General features: G+C 43.4%; 1 protein-coding gene across 5 annotated transcripts in view; it reads left to right on the plus strand.

The window, feature by feature from the left end:
- Nucleotides 1-14,135, plus strand: part of PPP1R13B (protein phosphatase 1 regulatory subunit 13B) — a 2,314,431-nt gene extending 2,300,296 nt beyond the window's left edge. For all 5 annotated transcript variants that reach the window (XM_044074501.1, XM_044074499.1, XM_044074502.1 and 2 more), the window contains one exon: nt 12,272-14,135. In XM_044074501.1, the coding sequence (XP_043930436.1) occupies nt 12,272-12,313 (42 nt within the window). In that variant the 3' untranslated portion in view covers nt 12,314-14,135. The remainder of the gene's footprint in view (nt 1-12,271) is intronic.
- Nucleotides 14,136-20,420: the final 6,285 nt, after the last annotated feature.

Raw genomic sequence — 20,420 nt, forward strand, 5'->3', positions numbered from 1 at the left:
ATCCGAGGGTTACAAAATCCCCTTTGTCCACACCCCTGTACAAACAACCAAGTCCCTTCCAGATGTTCCACCCGGTCTAAGGGAACAAGCAGTGCTAGAAATTTCAAAACTGCTAGAAAAAAGGGCCATCCAGCCAGTCCCAGCAGACCAGCAAGGATCCAGAATTTACTCCAAGTTCTTGTTGGTACCAAAAAAGACAGGGGACTGGAGACCCATTTTGGATCTCAGCAGGTTAAACAAATCTGTTCAAAGAATGAAGTTCCGGATGGTCACGCTTCAGTCCATTCTACCCTTTTTGGGTCAGGACAACTGGATGTGCTCCATAGGCCTTCAAGATGCATACTACCATATTAAAATGGACAGGCGCTCCAGAAGTTTCTCCGCTTCCGGCTGGGAGCCAGTCACTATCAATTCAGAGCCCTGCCCTTTGGTCTTACCACAGCCCCCAGGGTGTTCACCAAGTGCATGGCAGTGGTTACGGCTCACCTGAGACGGCGAGGATTCCAGGTGTTTCCATATCTAGACGACTGGCTCCTTACTGCTTCAACCAGGCATCAGCTACTGCGAGCCAGGGATTATACCATCCAAACTTGTTCCATGCTAGGTATCTCAATAAATTTCGAAAAGTCTGCATTGTCGCCTTGTCAATCTATAACCTTTATAGGTGCAAGGTTAAATACAAAAGATCTGTCAGCAAAAACTTCCTCTAGACAGTGTCAGACATTCGCCGACATGTGCAGGTCTTACTACAGTGCAAGAGGATTCAGGCAAGATTTGTACTAAAAACTTTGGGTCTCATGGCAGCAGCAATCATACTAGTTCCCCTGGCTCATTTTCACATGCGGATTCTTCAGTGATGCTTTTTACTCAATGGTCCTTTCAACAACTTCCGATGTCTCACAAGATAATAATCACTCAATCATGCAAAGACCACCTGGCTTGGTGGATGGTCTCCCTTCTAGTACTCCAGGGCAGACCGTTTGTTCTTCCTTCCCCTGTTTCCATGGTGACCACGGATGCCTCCCTGATTGGGTGGGGGGGCACTTTCAGGGCAGGACTGTCCAGGGCACTTGGCAACCTCTAGAGTACCACTTGCACATAAACGTCTTGGAGATGAGAGTGGTGCTTTTAGCGTTGCAAGCTCTTCAGGACTCTCTACCCACCGGGACTATTGCAATTCAAACAGACAATATGTCTGTAATGTGGTACATCAACAAGCAGGGCGGAACCAAGTCATATCCCTTATGTCAAGAAGCACTCAGACTCTGGCAGTGGGCGATCTCCTCTCAACAGTTTCTGATAGCAACGCACATCCTTGGGAAGTCCAACGTCATAGCGGACAGGCTAAGCAGAGCTATTGTCATGCCTCACGAGTGGTCTCTCAATCAGTCAATAGCGGACAAAATTTTCCACAGATGGGGTCAGCCTTGCTGCGACCTTTTCGCAACTCCTCTCAACAGCAAGTGCGACGATTTCTTCACTCTTTCCCCTCCCCGGCCACTCCCCCAGAGATGCTCTAGTTCACGATTGGCCCCAGGGTCTTCTGTATGCATTCCCACCTTTTCCCCTAATTCCCAAACTAATTCAGAAGGCGACCGCATTGGGATCCAGGATTATTCTCATTGCCCCTTACTGGCCTCGACAAATTTGGTTCCCATTCCTGCATCGTCACCTGCTGGAGCAGCCTTGGAATCTGGACCCAGTGCCATACCTCTTGGTCCATCAGTTGGGCGGGCTGCACCAATCCCTTCAGTCTCTCAACCTCACAGCTTGGTTGCTCCACTTCCAACCTTAGCCAGGCTTCCACATATTTCTCAGCCGGTGTGTGAAATCATCCTTTCTTCGCACAAATCTACCACCAGGAAGACTTATGCTAGTAAGTGGAAACGTTTCTCTTTCTGGGCAGAGGCTAGGAATATAGACCCCTTTACAGCCCCTGTCCATCACGCTCTAGATTTTTTAGCAGAACTCTTTCAAGCTGGTTCCTCATCTGCCACCATTAGGGTCCAATTAGCTGCTATTGCAAATTTCCGCGCTGGCCTGTCAGAAACCAGCATCACGTCCCACAAACTTTGCAAGGCCTTTCTTAAAGGAACTATTTTGCTTAGGCCCCCGGTCAGAGATCCCCCACCTCCGTGGGACTTAAACTTGATATTAGCTTCCTTGATTCTCCCCCCTTTTGAACCTGCGGCTTCCTGTTCCTTAAAATTGCTCTCCTGGAAGACTCTGTTTTTAGTAGCCATCACCTCAGCTAGGAGAGTTTCGGAACTTCAAGCCCTCTGTATTCGTCCTCCTTACCTTGTGTTTCATAAGGATAGAGTTTCACTCAGGACTAATCCTTCATGTCTGCCCAAGATACCTTCCGAAACAAACCTGAATCAGGCTATCGATCTACCTGTCTTTTTTCCTAACTATTCGAACAAAGCTGAACAAAAGTTACACCAATTGGACATTCATAGGCAATTACGTTTTTATGTGGATAGGACTAAACAAACAAGAAAATCAGACCAACTCTTCCTGTCCTATGCTGAGGGCAAGCAGGGCCTGCCAGTTTCTAAAGTAACCTTATCCAGGTGGTTGTCCTCTATTATTACTTTGATTTATCAGCTGAGACATAAAGAACTCCCTACTAAACCTAAAGGTCATTTCACCAGAGCGTTGGCTACTTCGGTAGCTTTTCAAGCAAGACTATCAATGGAATCTATTTGTGCTGCAGCCACATGGGCCACTCCTCATACTTTCATTTCACATTATAAGTTGGATATGACCTCTAGGAGTAGAGCTGATTTTGGTTCCACTGTGCTCAAGAGTCTGTTCCGATGAGCCACCCAGGACTAAGGTGCTAGGGACGCTGTCCCAACCAGCAAGATTGGAGGCGAGATAGACAACTTAACATTAAGAAGTTATGTACCTACCATAACGTTCCATGTTAGTTGTCTTCTTCTCGCCTTCTTTCTTGCATCCCACCCTCCATCCCCCTAGCCCGGACAGACCGAGAAGAGTCCCTTTTTGAGGCCTTCTTCCTATGGCTGAGTCTTATCTGGGTTACGTCCTCCTCTGTTTTAGTACTGTAGGTAAACCTTGTAGTTTGGACAGTTGTCCTTGAAATTTTTTCTATGGTGTTAGCTCTGCCAAACGAGATCTGGGTATCTAGCGCTAAACAATGTGGGATATGGGGAGGCCTCGAGCCAGTAAATAGCTCTCGAGCTTTAGTAGATAGCCGAGTCGGAGCCGAGGATCGGCTCCGAACCCAACCAGCAAGAAAGAAGGCGAGAAGAAGACAACTAACATGGAATGTTATGGTAGGTACATAGCTTCTTATTATTTTCCATGCTGACAAATTTTCCCTCAGGACTAACCCGTCCTTTATGCCTAAGGTGATGTCCAGTATGGCTCTAACAAATCCATCCATTTACCAACCTTCTTCCCTAACCCTCAGAATGAGGAGGAAAGGATACTGCACTCTTTGGACATGCACAAGACAGCTCAGGTTCTACCTGGACAGGACTAAGCCTTTCAGAAAATCTGACCAGCTGCTAGTCATCTTTGCTACAGAGGCAGAGGGTAAGGCCATTTCAAAATGAACCATTTCCAAATGGATAGCACACTGCATCCATTTCTGCTACAAGCACCATGGAAAACCAACCCCTCAGGGGGTCAGAACACATTCCACTAGGGCTACTTCTGCCTCTACAGCATTTCTCAGGGGAGGCCCTACCAGGGACATTCTGGAAGTTGCAACCTGGAGTTCTGTACACACCTTCACCAAGCATTACCACTTGCCTCTGTTTTCCAAATCCAGGGCTGGATTTGCTACAGCATTCTTGCAAGGCCTACTAAACAGCCCTAACACTTCTTGACTGCCTTCACCCTTCCTCAGCTTTGGGAATCAACCCAAGTGTGATGACTGCAACAGTGAAACATGAAGAACATAGTACAGTTGTGTACGCTTACCGTAAATGTAGATGTTCGAGTGTATTCACTGTTGCAGTCCTGGTTTCCCTCCCTCCAGCCCCCTGGTTTTCTCTGTCTATCTACCTCTCCTGTCTATGGCTATTTCTAAGGGCATTGGTATTTACTTTTTACTGGAGGTGTTCCCCACCATATACTAACTCCCTATTTGGGGGCTCCTGACATTTGGAGCAAGAAAACTGATGTAATGGGGTCAGCTGCCTGATGTTGTTCATGTTTCACTGTTGCAGTCATCACATTTGGGTTATCTGCCTGCAGGTAGCCCTCAGCCAGCTTGAATACCAGAGTCTTGGATTCCTGTGTCGGAAGCTCTCTCTTCTTCCATGACGTCAGGTCATCAGGGGTATAAAACATGCAGCCGATGCCATTACATCAGTCTTTCTTACCGTGCAGTGCCCGAAGCAGAAGCAGTTCACAAGTGCAGGTCGGCCGACTCCTGAAATTTTCGTTTTTCGAGTTTCAGAACCAAAGTCTTCAAAAAAGATAAGTACCCCGCTGGGGATCTTTTTTCTTGCTCCAACCAATGTCAGTAAAAGTTAACAGTTGTCTAACCTGTGGAAAGGAAATACCTCATAAAGATTTTCATTCGTACTGCATTCCCTGCTTAGGCCCAGATGACGACATCCCTCGCTGTCAGTTATGTGCCTTGTTCAACCCCTGAACTATTCGTTGGGCTGTATTTGCAGCAAATTATTTTGGTACTGTGTATCCATACTCCGAAATGGCTTTGGTAAGCCATCCGACTACCGACATTCTGAAAAAACGTAAGGATAAAGACAGCGACAGACTGCATAGGTCCGAAACTGCCTATGACGCTTCCGTTAAGCTAGTCGCCAGTCCTCCGGTACTTGGTGATGCGCTTTCGCAGCCCCTGATACCCGCTACTTCAGATTCTCAGGCCTCTACTGAGACCCATTCAGAGTCTGGTATGCCGCGAGATGCTTCTTCGACTATGGAACCTGCGGATGTCTCTACCTTGGATGGGTCCGGAGCCGCTGTGCAGGCACCGACTTCTGAGGGTGTATTCAGGCCTACAGACTTAAATTTTAAACCGACGCCATCTTGTTCATCCAGGCCTAAAACTCGCACCACGCCTAGAAAACCGATGTCCAAACTGCATGCTCAGGCCCATATGCCTACAAAACAAATGCTTAGAATGGCTGAAGACCTTGTTACCTTAATTAGGGGAAGCCAGCCTTCCCCCTCTGAGACCTAGAACTGATTTTCCTTCTGATTCTTCTGCTCAGGAATCTGATATTTCTGTTTCTTCTGATTACCAGGATTTGCCCTTATCTACCTATGAGGATTCTGATGCAGAGGATTCCATTCCCTTTGCTTCCCCTCCAAAAGATTTTTCTTTTGGTGAAACCTTGCACACTCTTAGGGAGCATTTCCACTGGGAAAGTTAGGATTACTCTGACTCCAAAAAGAAGCTTAGGGAGTTCTTATTCCTTCCTCAGCACAGGCCTTTAGCTATCCCTCTTGTTCTGGACATTGTAGATGATGCTTTCTTGGAATCTCGTCTTTCCCCAGACACTTTACCTCCAGCTTCCAGAAAACCTGACAGGTATTACAGAGTTACCTGACTCTCACAAGTTCCTCTTCAAGAATCTACTGTGGATCTAGAGACCATTTCCCAAGGACCAAGGGGCATTAAGGCTACTGCTGCCAAAAATCCTACCCCTTCTGATAGAGATTCTAGAGCCTTGGACACATGGGGTAAGAAGGTATATACACTAGTACTACTTTGGCCATTAGGGCTTTAAATTGCCAGTTACATGTGTTAAAGTACCAGCAGCATATTATGGGACTACTTAAACAGAAAATGTGGATTACTGACTGTGCTGAACACAAAGAATTGCAGGATTTAATGCATTCTGCAGAACAAGTTGGTAAACATACTTTGCAATGTGGTTTTGACTCTTTAGAAGCATCTTGCAGAGCTGCTGTCACTGGGTCTGTACTTAGAAGGCATGCTTGGCTTAAGGAGCAAAACTTGCCAGATCATGTCAAAGTTAAATTACTGGATGCTCCCTTAAACCAAGACCGCCAGTTTGGCAACAAAGCAGAAGTCCTCAAAAAGATGGAGGAAAAAGTTAAATCTGTACAAACTGTTAAAGATTTCCTGCAAGTACAGCCTCCCAGATTTAGTAGGCAGTGGCCTTCAAAGAATTGGTCCTTTCCAGTCTCTTCCAGGCCTTCTCAGTCCAAACCCAGGAACAGCAGACCACCTAGGTTACAGTCTCAGGCACGCACAGGCCTAAGCAGTAGGGGGCTCTCACTTCCAAAGCAGGGAGTAGTAAGACACCCCCCTACGGAAAAATGGCACAATGACTTAACCTTAACCCTTCCAAGCCCTGCTCAACTGCCTGCTCTCTTAGGAGGACAGCTCGCCCTGCATGCAAAAAACTGGAAACTCATTACACAGGACAAATGGGTTTTGAATATAGTTTTCCCAAGGATACAGATTCCACTTCCACACCCTACCAACCCCAAACGGTTGGCCAGACTTACCCCCAAATCAGTGGGTAGAGGCACAACAGCAGGTTCTCTCTCTTCTAAGTATCAGGCTATTCAACCTGTCCCAGCAGAAGAAAGGGGATAAGGTTTTTCTTCAAGCCTTTTCCTGGTACCCAGAAGAGACAGCTCCTGGCATCCTATTCTGGATCTCTGTATTTTAAACACCTTTTTGGTAATCCCAAAATTCAAAAGGCTAACACTTCAACAGCTGCTTCCTATACTAGGCAAAGATGCCTGGTTGGCAACCTTAAACTTAAAGGAAGCTTACCTGCACATTCCAATAAGGGAATCTTGCAGGAAATACCTATGCTTCAGGGCAGGCGCTCCATGCACTATCAGTTCTCTGCACTTTCCTTTGGCTTCTCTACTGTGCCCAGGGTATTCACAAAGTGTCTAGCTCCAGCCATTGCATTTTGCAGGCAGAGAAAAATTCAAATATACCCATTTTTAGACGATTGTCTGATTCAGGCAGAAAGTCAGGACTTGCTATTAAAACATCTGGCATTCGTAAAGAAACTTCTAACCTCCACCATAAACAAAAAGAAATCTCACCTAGCACCCTGCCAACAGATTGTATTCCTGGGAGCAAGCTTGAACACAACTTCCCAGATGGTTTTCCTCACTCCAAGTTTATTTGACAACCTACTTAAACTATTGGCCACAAAGACCCAGCTATCTGCAAGGAAAATTCTGCAAGCCCTGGGATTCATGGCCTCTTGCATTCTACTAATTCCATATGCAAGACTTTATATGAGGAAAATACAATGGTATCTAAAAAGCCTATGGTGTCAACATTCTCAGGACCTGGAGTCAATGATTCCTATCATTCCTTGTATAAAGACAGAGTTCCTTTGGTGGGCAGAGGAGACATGCTACCACAACAAGGGGCTCCCTTTCAGTCTACCCCCTACCCCCCAGACCCTAACAACAGACACATCAGACTTTGCATGGGGGGCTCACTTGGCAGGGCAGTGCATTCAGGGCAAATAGAACCTGAGACAGATGCACCTGCATATCAACCAAAAAGAAATGTTAGCTGTACAGAATTCCATGACAGCCTTCAAAGACTGCATTCTTCCAGGACAATTATTGGTAAAGACAGACAAAACCACAGTTATGTGATACATAAACAAGCGGGGGAACCCACTTGTACCCTCTCTGCAGACTAGCCATGGCTCTGTGGAACACAGCCTTGAGCTACCAAGTGCACCTGCAAGCTCAATTCCTGCCAGGCAAGCTAAATTCACTGGCAGACGACCTAAGCAGAAATTTCATGGACCCACAGGAATGGAAACTGGAACCAAAAATATTCAGCCTCTTGAGGAACAAATGCGGGACTCCAGAGGTAGACCCGTTTGCCTCCCCTCAGAACTACCATTTGGACAAATTCTGCACAAGAACTTCCCACAGTCAAGCCTGTAAAGTGGATGCCATGTCCTTTACCTGGGAAAGCCTCTCAGTTTATGCATTTCCCCCTCTGCTCTCCTCTTGAAGGTTCTGCAAACGATCAAACAGGACAAGCCAAGGACAATACTGATTGCACCAGACTAGCCATGCCAGCAGTGGTGCCCCCTCTTGCGTAGTATGACACTACTGGAACCATGGCACCTGCCTCAGGCCCCTTCCCTGCTGTCCCAGCAAGCGGGTCAGATTCTGCACCCTCAGCTTCAAACCCTGAACCTTGCAGCCTGGCTAATTCCTTGAGCTCTCCAATAGCATCCCTCAGTAAGCAGGTGCTGGATGTCATTCTGGAGGCAAGGAGGCCTAGTACTAGAAAATCCTATGCTGAAAAGTGGAAAAGATACTGTTCCTGGAGCCAGACTCAGGGGATGGGCACACCGGTGCCCAGCTTACCTCATATTCTTCAGTACTTCACAGAAATGCTCCACAAGGACCTATCCTTCTCGTCAATTAAAATTCATGCCTCTGCCATTTCAGCACATTATAATACTGAGCCCACCCCTCTTTTCTCACCCCCTGCTAAAGCAATTCCTTAGAGGGGCCAAAAATTTAAGACCCCCCAGGAGAGCCCCTACTCCAGCCTGGGACCTTAACGTTGTATTGGAAAGGCTCACTCTTCCTCCCTTTGAGCCAACTGCAACTGCAGAGTTGAAATTCCTTTCTTGGAAAACAGCCTTCCTTCTAGCCATCACTTCAGCAAGAAGAGTGTCTGAATTACAGGCCCTTATGGCAGTGGAACCCTTCATCATCTTCCATGCAGACAGGGTTTCCCTCAGGACCAATCCTTCCTTTATGCCCAAGGTGGTGTCTAGTGTGGCCCTAAATCAGTCCATTCATTTACCTACTTTTTTCCCTAATCCACAAAACAAAGGAGAACGAATACTGCACTCTCTGGATGTGCACAGACGACTTTGATTTTATTTGGACAGGACTAAGCGTCTCAGAAAATCTGAACAGCTACTAGTTGGCTTTTCTGCAGGGGCAGAGGGGAAGGCCATTTCAAAGCAAACCATTTCTAAATGGATAGCCCATTGCATTCATTTCTGCTATAAGCACCATGAAAAACCTACCCCACAGGGGATAAGATCACATTCCACCAGGGCTGCATCTACCTCTACAGCCTTTCTCAGAGGAGTCCCTACCAGGGACATCCTAGAAGCTGCTACCTGGAGCTCTGTACATAACCTTCACCAAGCATTACCACATGCCTATTTTTTCTAAATCCAGAGCTGGTTTTGCCACTGCCATCTTGCAGGGCTTAATAGCTGGCCCTAATGCTCTCTAACTACTTCCTCCCTTCCTTAGCTTTGGGAATCAACCCAAATGTGATGACTGCAACAGTGAAACATGAAGAACATAGTACAGTTGTGTACACTTACCATAAATGTAGATGTTTGAGTGTATTCACTGTTGCAGTCCTGGTTACCCTCCCTCCAGCCCCCTGACTTCTCTTGGCTGTACCTTTCCTTCTTGTTTGGTATATTTAAGTTTTCTGGTGTATTTGCTTTTTGATGAAGGTGTACCATAACATACAATTGCTTCTCATTGTGCGGGCACCTGACATCTGGGGCAAGAAAAACTGATGTAATGGCGTCGGCTGCATGTTTTATACCCCTGATGACTTGACGTCATGGAAGAAGAGACAGCATCCGATGCAGGAATCCAAGACTCTGGTATTCAGGCCGGCTGAGGGCTACCTGCAGGCAGATAACCCACATGTGATGACTGCAACAGTGAATACACTTGAACATCTACATTTATGGTAAGTGTACACAACTGTACTTTTTATACCCCTGACGACCTGACGTCATGGAAGAAGCGACAGCATCCGACACAGAAATACTAAAACTGTGGTATTCTGGCCGACTGAGGGCTACCTGCAGGCAGATAACCCAAGTGTGATGACTGCAACAGTGAATACACTCGAACATCTGCATTTATGGTAAGTGTACACAACTGTACTTTCCTCAAACTGACCACATGATTTCTCCATTTCCATTGATGGCTTAACTGTCTAGGTTTTCATCTTCAGTTGTCCACATTTTGTCATCTTACCAAAAAAAGTCTACTGGGAAAATTTACAAGAACAAATGGAAAAGGTTTTCTAATTGGGCTTTGAAAAAGAAAATATTGACACTTTCTCAGCTACTCTTCAAGCAATTTTGAACTTCCTCATCCATCTTTTTCAGTGTGGAGCCAGCGACTCCACCATAAAGTGCAATTAACCGCAATATCCTTTTTCTATGTGAGTGAAAATCACATCCCTATAACATCTTTTAGATTATCCAAGGCTTTCCTTCAAAGAACTTTTCTTCTATAGACACCACTTAGGAGGTCATAAGATCATAGGAGGTTACTAGGCTATTGGCCCTGAGGCCCTTATAAGCCTAGCCAAGAGTTTAGTCAAATCAGCACCCAATGCTCCTGTCCAGCAGGGACATGGCTGAATCCCAGGGGTATATTTTCTGTTTCCTATTCAGTTATCCAGGTTGCTCTTAAAAGGGGTAAAGAGGTACTCTGCTTGATGTGGAGAGGAAGTCTGTTCCATAGATGAGGGAGTCTCTGGGACACAAATCTGTCCTGACAACAAGTCTTGTTGATGTCACAGACCAGGTTGAGGCCGCTCGCGTGCGAGTTACTCGAGTAGAGCTTGACTTAGACAGAGTTCTTCCATAGGACATTGCTGTTTTACTGTAAGCATTGACTTGGTCCCCCATTCAAACTTGCTGCCAAAGCTGATCTGAAGTTTTTATCTTGGGAGACCTTATTTCTGATGGCTATCACTTCTGCCAGGAAAATTTCTTGAGTTGCACCCCTTGTCCTCAGAACCTTGTTACCTACTTTTTCACAAAGACAGGGTGTCCCTGAAAATCAATCCCTTTCTTAAGCTGGCTTCTGAATCATCTTTTTATCAGTCAGTAAATCTTCCAGTGTTCTTTCCAAATTTTTTGAACAAGGGTGAGTATACTTTGCATGTGATAGATTCGTCAGTTATGTTTTTACTTGCATCAGACAAAACCTTTCAGAAAATCTGACCAATTATTTGTATCCTTTTCTTTTGCTAAACTGAGAAAGGCAGTATCCAAAGTCACTCTCTTGTGCTGGTTGCTGCAGTGCATTTCATTTGTCTATCAAGAAAGAGGTTTACCACTTCCTTTCACCCCAAAAGCTCATTTCACTAGGTCTGTGACTTTGTCTGCAGCCTTTTTTTCCTAGTATACCAGTTGATAACATATGTGCTTGTAGCTACCTGGTCCAAGGTACATACCTTCATCTCACACTATAAACTGGATATGCAGTACTGGTCTAGAGCCTCCTTTGATTCAGCTGTACTTCAGAATATCCTTTTATACGACCTCCCAAGTAAAAAAAAAAAAAAAATAAAGTAGCTGAGGATTTTGTCCCATACATTAAAGAAATGTTATGTACTCACCATAAGGATACGTTTGTGTTGTGTTTCTGTCCTTCCTCAACTACCCACCACACCAGCTCTGTCCTTTTTTGTATGTACAATTTTTTTTCCATGTTGTCATTCTGAGATAACTCAAACTGACTTTGCCTTTGCTCTTGGGGGTTCTTTTTCTCTTTTTTGTTTTTTTGTTGTTGGTGTGGAGTTAGCACTGCTTTTATATGATGCATTCATCACCCTAAAGCCAAAGGAGTAGCAGTATAAAACAGATGTATTAGACTGATGAGTAAAAAGGCTAGATGGGCTAAAATCATTGTATCAAATTTGTTAAACTGAGTTTCTTCTTAAGCAGTGTTGTCGTAGTGAGTATCTCACATTCTGCTTTCTAGATGATTGCTAGTTTCAAACCATGCAATTTAGTAAGGTGTTTGATCTAGTGTCATCTATTACCCAGGAGGGGATTGTGCTTTACCATGTCATCAGCACTTGGTTGAACAGTGGCACATGTTAGCAAATATGTTTCGCCTATTCACAGTTACCTTAGGTTATATCTGACTTGGAGATGATAAAATAAATGAAGGGAAGGGAAGAGTGAAGCTTTTTAAGTATGCCTTACTGTATGCTTTCAGTGCAAGTCACCAAAATCTTTATTTTCTTGAGGCATTACTAAATTGGTTAGTATTACACCAGTGTTTTAATATTTCCATAATTTTTCCACTCACTGAATTGGTACATAGCCATTAAGTAGCATTACATTTGTTTATGTTTGTGTGCAATGAGATGGTATAAATAGTTTAGTAAAAGTTTGAAAATGTACTGTATAGTCTGTTTTGTCTTTAGTCATTTGAAGATTAAGAATTAAATCATTTTTGATGAATTATTAATTTTCCCTTTTTTTAATTTTAACAGCTATATCCAAGAATAAAGCCAAGGCAACGGACTTTAGCTTGACATTTCTACAGTTTATTTTTTCATTTGTGCAATATTTTTACAATAACTGGAAATGGACACAGAATAAAGTGCGTCGTGCATGAAAATACACACACCTTCCAACTTCACCTTCAAGAACAAAAGTCGTTTTCATAGCAATGGTGCTTTTTTGCCCCTGACAAATAGCAGTATTAAAAATGTTCATAAAAACCCATCTGAATCATCATTGCAGAACAGAAAAAAAAAATGCAGATTTGGTGCCTGGAAGAAATAACTTATTTTTCCAGTGTGAACGAGTGTGACTTATTCATATGATGGGCTGCAGAACAGAACTGTGCTCAGTTGATGCTTATGTGGGTCTGTGCGTTTCCAGCAGAGAGATGAATCAAGTATTTCTAAAACTGCCATACATACTGCTAAGACTGTTCCAGGACCACAGAGACTATATTTTGCTTTGGTGAGATAAATGTTTTAAGAGATTTCTAGATCACTGTTACAATATGTATGACAGGTAGAAATATGAGCATGTATGTTTCCTTTAATTTTGACTAAGGCACAGATAAACAAATGCAATGTCCATGTTTCAAGATACTTCTGTGAATTATTTTTCTTTTAAAAGCTTAACTGTTTTAAACATAATTTATTATTTTGACGTTCTGCAGTAAACAGCAGCAGGTTTTGTGGCTTTTTTTGGACTAAGATAAAAAGCTTGTTCTGTTATATTTATTTGGAATATTGTCATCCAGAACTACTTCCTTGCATGAATGCCCATTAAGTATGTAAAGCTCTTTTCCAGGTTGCGGTATCCTAAATGACTTGCATTTTAAGAGTGTTGTAGAGCACAAATGCAAGCAAAACAGCACTTTGCTCAATTTTATAATCAAAGCCTGCAGAGTACTTTTGTGTTGTGCACAAAAGTAATGTAGGTTTTACTGTGTTTCAGCACTACAGGACAGCTTGCATTGCCCCAGTAGCTCTTTCTTTTGTTGGATATACATAGCTGTAATGAGACAGACCAGATAAGGTTATAAAATCTGCCACATATACCTGAAAACTGGGGTTGACTGGGATTTTTTTGTATGTTGTATGAATGGGTGAGAATTGTTGAAAGAAGGAGAGAGTTCAGTGTAGACTTGCAGTGTTCTGTTCAACAATATTTTTACTTTTTCCTCATGAAGTATTACTGGACAGACCCTAACTATGTCAGGAGGAAGGGGTTTAAAGTGAGTACAGTGTCTGAAAGTTTGCTGATGACGTATGCGAGTTCTGATAAAAACTGTTAATGTTTCTAATTACCTTATTAATAACAAAAAAGAAAAGTCTGAAAAGAATACAGGATATTACCTGTTTGAAAGAGAAATTTATAATGTGAGGAAAATTAAACATCAATACTCTGTGGTCTGATAGTTATGCCAGATGTCAGGATTGTTATGCAATAAACACTTTCACTATTTGCAGTTAATGAAAAAAGGCACTTCACTGGAAATCCAAGTATACTTTTTTATATACCAGTAAAGTATTGACTATTGTTATAAGCTGTGGCTTGGCATTGTTTGAAATGTTACTTTCCATGTGTAAAAGTAACATTTTTGTCTTGATTTCATTCAAGTATGTTGTGAAATATTTTTTACACATGAAACAGTGCTGTAATTTGTGTACAGCTATGTAACTTTCAGTGTAAATATTGTGATGAAAGTGAAAGGGTGCTGTCATTATCTACTGTACAAAAAGTGACTGTAATTTATGTAGAGCATAGACGTTCACAGTGAATTAAAACCTGTAATGTAAATGTGCACAATAAAATGTCACCACGGCATGGTAGCACATGGTTGTTTCCATTTGATTTGCGCTGCAGTTATTTCTAGCAGATTGAAATGTTCTGCTTTTTCTTTAGTATATCTGTTGTGTTGTTCTTGCTTAATTTTCTCACCTGCTGACTAAATATAAGTGAGGGCTGGTGCAGAATGCGTAGCTACAATTAAAAATGTGAAGAAGCAGGGAAGTGTGCATTGCAGCAGGACACATTTAGAGAACTGTATGTTTTATTCAGAGAACTATATGTTGAGATGGAAATCTTAAATTACCTTTAAGCAAAAACAAAATTACCTTTAAGAAAAAACAGGTCTAGATGTTCATGACTGATTACCTGTAAGTGGTAAAACAGTCTGTCACAATGGTATGTTATATGTTTTACCACTCTGAATTCCAAAACATGAAGAACTCCCCCATTGTAGGAGCCCCAGCATTGCTGTTCATGTCACCAGGTTGCTTTAATGCAGGGGTGCAAGAATGGTTACCCAAGAACGTCCAAAGTTTCAGTCTCTGAATTCTGAGACTCTGTTGAAGGTATGTTGCCAATGCATAAAGGAAATGCCAGTGGTATTCATATCAGAAAGAGTTACCTTCAGAACATAATATCCCACTGGTATTCATGACAGAAAGAGTCCACTTCAGAACGAAGTAGACTGCGATGCCATCTTTGAAACATCACAAATGAAAACCTGTCTAAAGCATTATATCTTGTGAATATTTCTGTTCTAAACCTTTCTGCCAAGATCCAGAAGTTCAACATGGTTTCATTTCAAAATCTTGTACCTTTGTCTCCTCATCTAGCTTACTTGATAAAGCTGCACCTAAAGAACACCTATTATCACATTCCTGTTGCCAAGCATTTAACACATTTCTTAAGATTTGTTTATATATGGCTCATGCTATCAGTTCTCTTTTTACCTTTGGATTCTCCTTTGCACCAAGGGTGTTCACAAAATGTCTAGCTCTAGTTAATGCCTATTGCAGAATAGTGCAGTCTTCTGCATGGCAGAAAGATCCCCGTCTCAGGCTTCTGCATGACAGGACAACCCAAGAAATCAGCAATGCAACATTGATCTACTCAAACATCTGCAGTTATAGTAAGTGGGACATAACTGTACTTTCCTCAGGATTCATGGGTACATGGCATCCATGATAACAGTGCTACCCTTTGCCAGACTGCACATGAGGAAGATACAGTAGTACCTCAGATCAGTCTGGATTCAGTATCTACACCTTATGAGAGATGTTGGCTATCAGTGCTTTGAAGACCTTAAAACATCTCTGGTCCCCAGGACCTCTGCAGTTGCAAGCATGCAACACCACAGCAATGTTGGTACATAAACAAGTACTCATTGAAGACTGGCTGTGGCAGCCTTGGAGGAAGCAATTCAGGTCAGTCTGATTCTTCAGACTCCACACATTTTGTCAGAGCAAAACCTTATTGCAGACAAGCTCAGCAGGACCAAGATAGACCCCCCCCCTCCCAATACATGGAAACTCCATCTCTGTTTTTTCCAAAACTTGACCGTACTCTGGAAATCACTTTATGTAGGTCTCTCTGCCTCCTTTCAGAACAGACAACTAAAGAAATTCTGTTCCAGAAGTATTTGCAGCTGGAAAGACGGATGCTTTCTCATTTCTATAGATCAGAATTTTCATGTATGCTTTTCCAACTTTTCAACTAATTACCAGGGTTATTCTAAAAATCCAGAACTGTTAAGAAATTGTGGTGGTGACTTTTTTCTGGCCAAGGCAACAGTAGGTTTTTCCTTCTTTTCAGTCTTCCTAGTGGTAATTACTACATGTTTCCCTACAGACTGGATCTACTCACCCAAGACAGGGAGAGTTTGGTACACCCCAATCTTCAGCAGACTGTCTGGATGATGTTTTTTATACCTTCTAGGAACCTTTTCTGTAAGGATGTACAGCATGTACTAAAGGAGATGAGAAAACCTGCTATTAGAAAATCATATCAATGCAAGTAGAAAAGATTTTCTACTTGGTGCTACTCAAAAAGCAGGACCCTTTTCAAACTTGGTTGCCTGTTTTTGAGAGTTACTGTCCAGTGGTTTGTATACACTTCTGGCAAGGCACACATTGTCTGCCCATGCATATCCTCCCATTTGAAAAATGTTCAAGTTAAATGTTTTTTAAACAGTGTCTTTCTTTTTTTAAACAGTGTCTTTCTTACTTAATGTACTTACTAAGTCTAAGTCTTACTAAGTACTTTCTTCTTAGTCTTTCTTAGTGTCTTTCCATCAAGGAAACAGGTGGATGTTCATCGTGTTACACTGCTGCAGTCATTACACTTGGGTTATCCTGCCGTCAGGCCCAGTCAGCCTGAGTTCTAAAGTTTTGGTCTGGCGTCGGTTGCTGTCGCCTCCTCCCTGACGTCAGTGCGGCAGGGGTATATAAGATGCAGCCGACACCATTTTCTTCAGTCTTTCTTGCCGCATGGTGCCCGAAGCAAAAGCAGTTCGCAAGTGCCAGTCGGCCATCTCCTGAGATTTTCATTCCGAATCCAGAACCAAAGTCTTATACAAAGCTAAGTACCCCGTTGGCGAAACTTTTTCTTGCCTCAGACCGATGTCAGTAAAAGTTAATAACTGTATTTCTTGTGGGAAGCAAATACCTCATAAGGATTTCCATTCTTATTGTATCCCATGCCTAGGCCCAGACCACGACGTCACTGGTTGTCGGTTTTGTGCTAGGTTTAACAAACGCAGTATTAAACGTTGGTTTGATTTTGCCCGACATTATTTTGGTAGAAAATTCAATTATACCATGCCGTCAGAACTACCGACTGGAATACATAAAAAGTGCAAAGACAAGGATAGGCATCCAAGGCCAAAAACTGATGACGAAGCCTCTTCTAGGCCAGTCGCCTGTTCTCCGGTTTTCAGCGAGGCGCCTTCGCAGCCCCTGACGACCACTTCTGTAGAACCACAGGCCGCCTCTGACTCCCACGTGGAGATGGCTGGGCCTTCGGATGCACAAGTTATTCAGCCTACCGAATCTAACCCTTCAGAGGGATCCGAAGTTGCTGAGCTTACCCGCAGCTTCAGAGGGTGTTTTCAGACCTAATCAGTTAAGCATTAAACCCTCTGCTAAGTCTAAGCCAGCTTTAAAATCAAAGAAACAAATACAGCATTCTCCAGCACAGGCCTCCATGCCTAAGAAACAAATGCTCAAGATGGCCAAAGACCTAATCACTCTGATCAGGGGGTCCCACCCCCCTCCTGATAAAAGACCTAGACAGGATGCAGACTATGACTCATCCGACCAGGTGTCCATCTCTTCAGATTCAACCTCAGACCTAGGATATTATTTACCCCCTTATGAGGATTCTGATGCTGAGGAGTCAATTCCATCAGCCTCTCTGCCTGAGGATTACTCCTTTGGGGAAACCTTGCATACCATGAGGGAGCATTTCCATTGGGAAGGCCAGGATTACTCAGAATCCAAGAAAAGGCTCAGAGACTTCCTTTTATTACCTCAACACAGACCCCTTGCTATTCCGCCAGTGTTAGATATTGTGGATGATGTGTATACTGAATTCAGCCTAAATCCTGATTCCTTACCTCCAGCCCCAGTTAAACCTGACTCTCACAAATTTCTGTACAAAAGCCCTGTTACTGACCCTGAAACTATTTCCCAGGGACCCAAAGGGGTTAAGGCCTCATCAGCCAAGAATCCAGTTCCCTCTGACAGAGATTCCAGAGCATTAGACAGATGGGGAAAGAAAGTATATACGTCTGCAACTTTAGCAATGAGAGCCTTAAATTGCCAGTTTCACATGCTAAAATATCAGCAATTTCTACTGTCTCAGTTGAAACAAAAAAATGCTTCCAGATTCAGATCCTCCTACTTTTAAAGAAATGCAGGATTTATTGCATGCAGCTGAATAGGTGGGAAAACATACTTTGCAATGTGGTTTTGACTCTTTAGAGGCCTCCCGTAGAGCAGCCATTACAGGCTCTGTCATTAGAAGACATGCTTGGTTAAAAGAACATACGTTACCAGACCATGTTAAAGCTAAATTATTGGATGCACCTTTGCAGCAGGATGTGTTATTTGGAGTTAAGGCAGAAGAGGTATTAAAGAAAATGGAGGATAAGGCAAAATCTATGCAAATGGTGAAAGATTTCTTACAGGTTCAGCCTCCTAGATTTAGCAGAAATTGGCCAACTAAGAATTGGTCCTTTCCAGTTACAAGCAGACCTCAAAGGGGCAGATACAGACATCCCAAGAGGTAGAGGTCAACCACAAAGTCCTTACAGGCCTCGACAATGGGTTGCATCAGGCCAGAAAGAAGGGGAAGACAGGCCCCAACCATATAAAAAGCAGCCCCAATGACTTCCCGCTACAGCTGCCAAACAACTCTCTCTTGGCAGCCCCCTTGGGAGGAAAACTGGCACTTTTTTATCACAATTGGCATATGATCACCAAAGACAAATGGGTTCTCAACATTGTACCTCAAGGTTGCAGGTTCCACTTTCACACTCTGCCAAGGTTTAAAAGGAATGCCAAACCTGCCACCAAATCAATGGGCAGAGGCTCAAAGACAAATTACAGCACTCATGGATATGAGAGCTATTCAAAAGGTACCACCACAGGAGCAAGGACAAGGATTTTACTCAAGACTCTTTCTAGTTCCCAGGAAGGACAAAGCCTGGAGGCCCATTCTGGATCTTTCTTCTCTAAACACTTACCTGGATGTTCCGAATTTCAAAATGTTGACGCTACAGCAGCTTCTTCCCATGCTGGGCAAGAAAGCTTGTCTCGTGACATTGGACCTTGAGGAGGCATACCTGCATGTCCCTATCAGACAAAACTGCAGAAGATACCTCAGATTCATAGCTGGTTCAATGCATTATCAATTCTCTGCACTGTCCTTTGGCTTATCTACTGCGTCCAGGGTCTTCACAAAGTGCCTGGCACCAGTAATTGCATTTTGCAGACAGAAAGGAATTCAAATTTATCCGTACCTGGACGACTGCCTGATTCAAGCAGAGAGCAAGGACATTCTTCTAAAGCATCTGGCGTTTGTAAAAAAGTTATTAAGTTGCCTGGGGTACACAGTAAATGAAAAGAAATCAAAACTAGAGCCCTCACAAGAGATAATATTCCTGGGTGCCAGCTTGAACACAACGGCCCAGATGGCTTATCTCATGCCAGACAAGCAAGGACAACTGACTCAATACTTTCAATTGATGGCAACAAAGACTCAACTCCCTGCAAGAAAAATTCTGCAGGCCTTGGGTTACATGGCATCTTGCATACTGGTAACCAAATGCCCAAGTCTGTAAAACGAAACAAAAAACAATGCAGCTCCGGAAACAATGAAGGCTGTCTTCTTGATTCCAATGTATTGCAAACAACCACAGAACAAATACTTTCATGAAAGATACAAAGAATTGGACTTTCAAGTATGGTAGCCACAGAAGCCGCATCTTGCATACTACTAATTCCATATGCCAGGCTGCATATGAGGAAACTACAATGGTATCTAAAGAATGTATGGTCTCAACACTGTCAAGGTTTGGAAACCGTTATACCACTAATTCCTTGCCTTCAACAGGAGTTTCAATGGTGGGCTCAAGCTTGGCACCTAAACAAGGGACAGCCTTTTACTCAACCCACAGCCAGGCAAACACTGACAACAGATGCATCAGATTACGCCTGGGGAGCACACATGGCAGGCAACTGTATTCAGGGCAAGTGGCCTGCAGAACAAAGGCATTTTCACATCAATCAAAAAGATATGCTAGCTGTACAAAATGCACTTACAGCTTTCAAGGACCTGCTGCATCCAGGACAGCTACTACTAAAGACAGACAACACTACAGTTATGTGGTACATAAACAAGCAAGGGGGCACTCACTCCTACCCCCTCTGCAGGCAAGCCATGACCTTGTGGAACACAGCTCTAAACTATCAAGTTCATGTGCAAGCACAATTCCTGCCAGGAGAGAGAAAAACACACTGGCAGACGACTTAAGCAGAAACATCATGGATCCCCACGAATGGGAATTGAATCCACAGATATTCAGAATGATAACACAGAAATGGTGGACCCCAGACCTAGATCTGTTTGCATCCCCAATGAACTGCCAGCTACAGAAATTCTGCACAAGGAGTTACCATCCACAAGCATGGAAAGTGGATGCCCTGTCATTCAGCTGGAAAAACCTACAAGCATACGCTTTCCCACCACTACCTCTCCTGCCAGAGGTACTCATAAAAGCTAGGCAAGAAGAGCCAAAGATGATCCTGATTGCACCAGACTGGCCACACCAGCACTGGTACCCAATCT

This window comes from Protopterus annectens, chromosome 6.part0 (genome assembly GCF_019279795.1).
Source record: "Protopterus annectens isolate FY-2018-M chromosome 6.part0, PAN1.0, whole genome shotgun sequence".
NCBI classification, from domain to species: Eukaryota; Metazoa; Chordata; order Ceratodontiformes; family Protopteridae; genus Protopterus; species Protopterus annectens.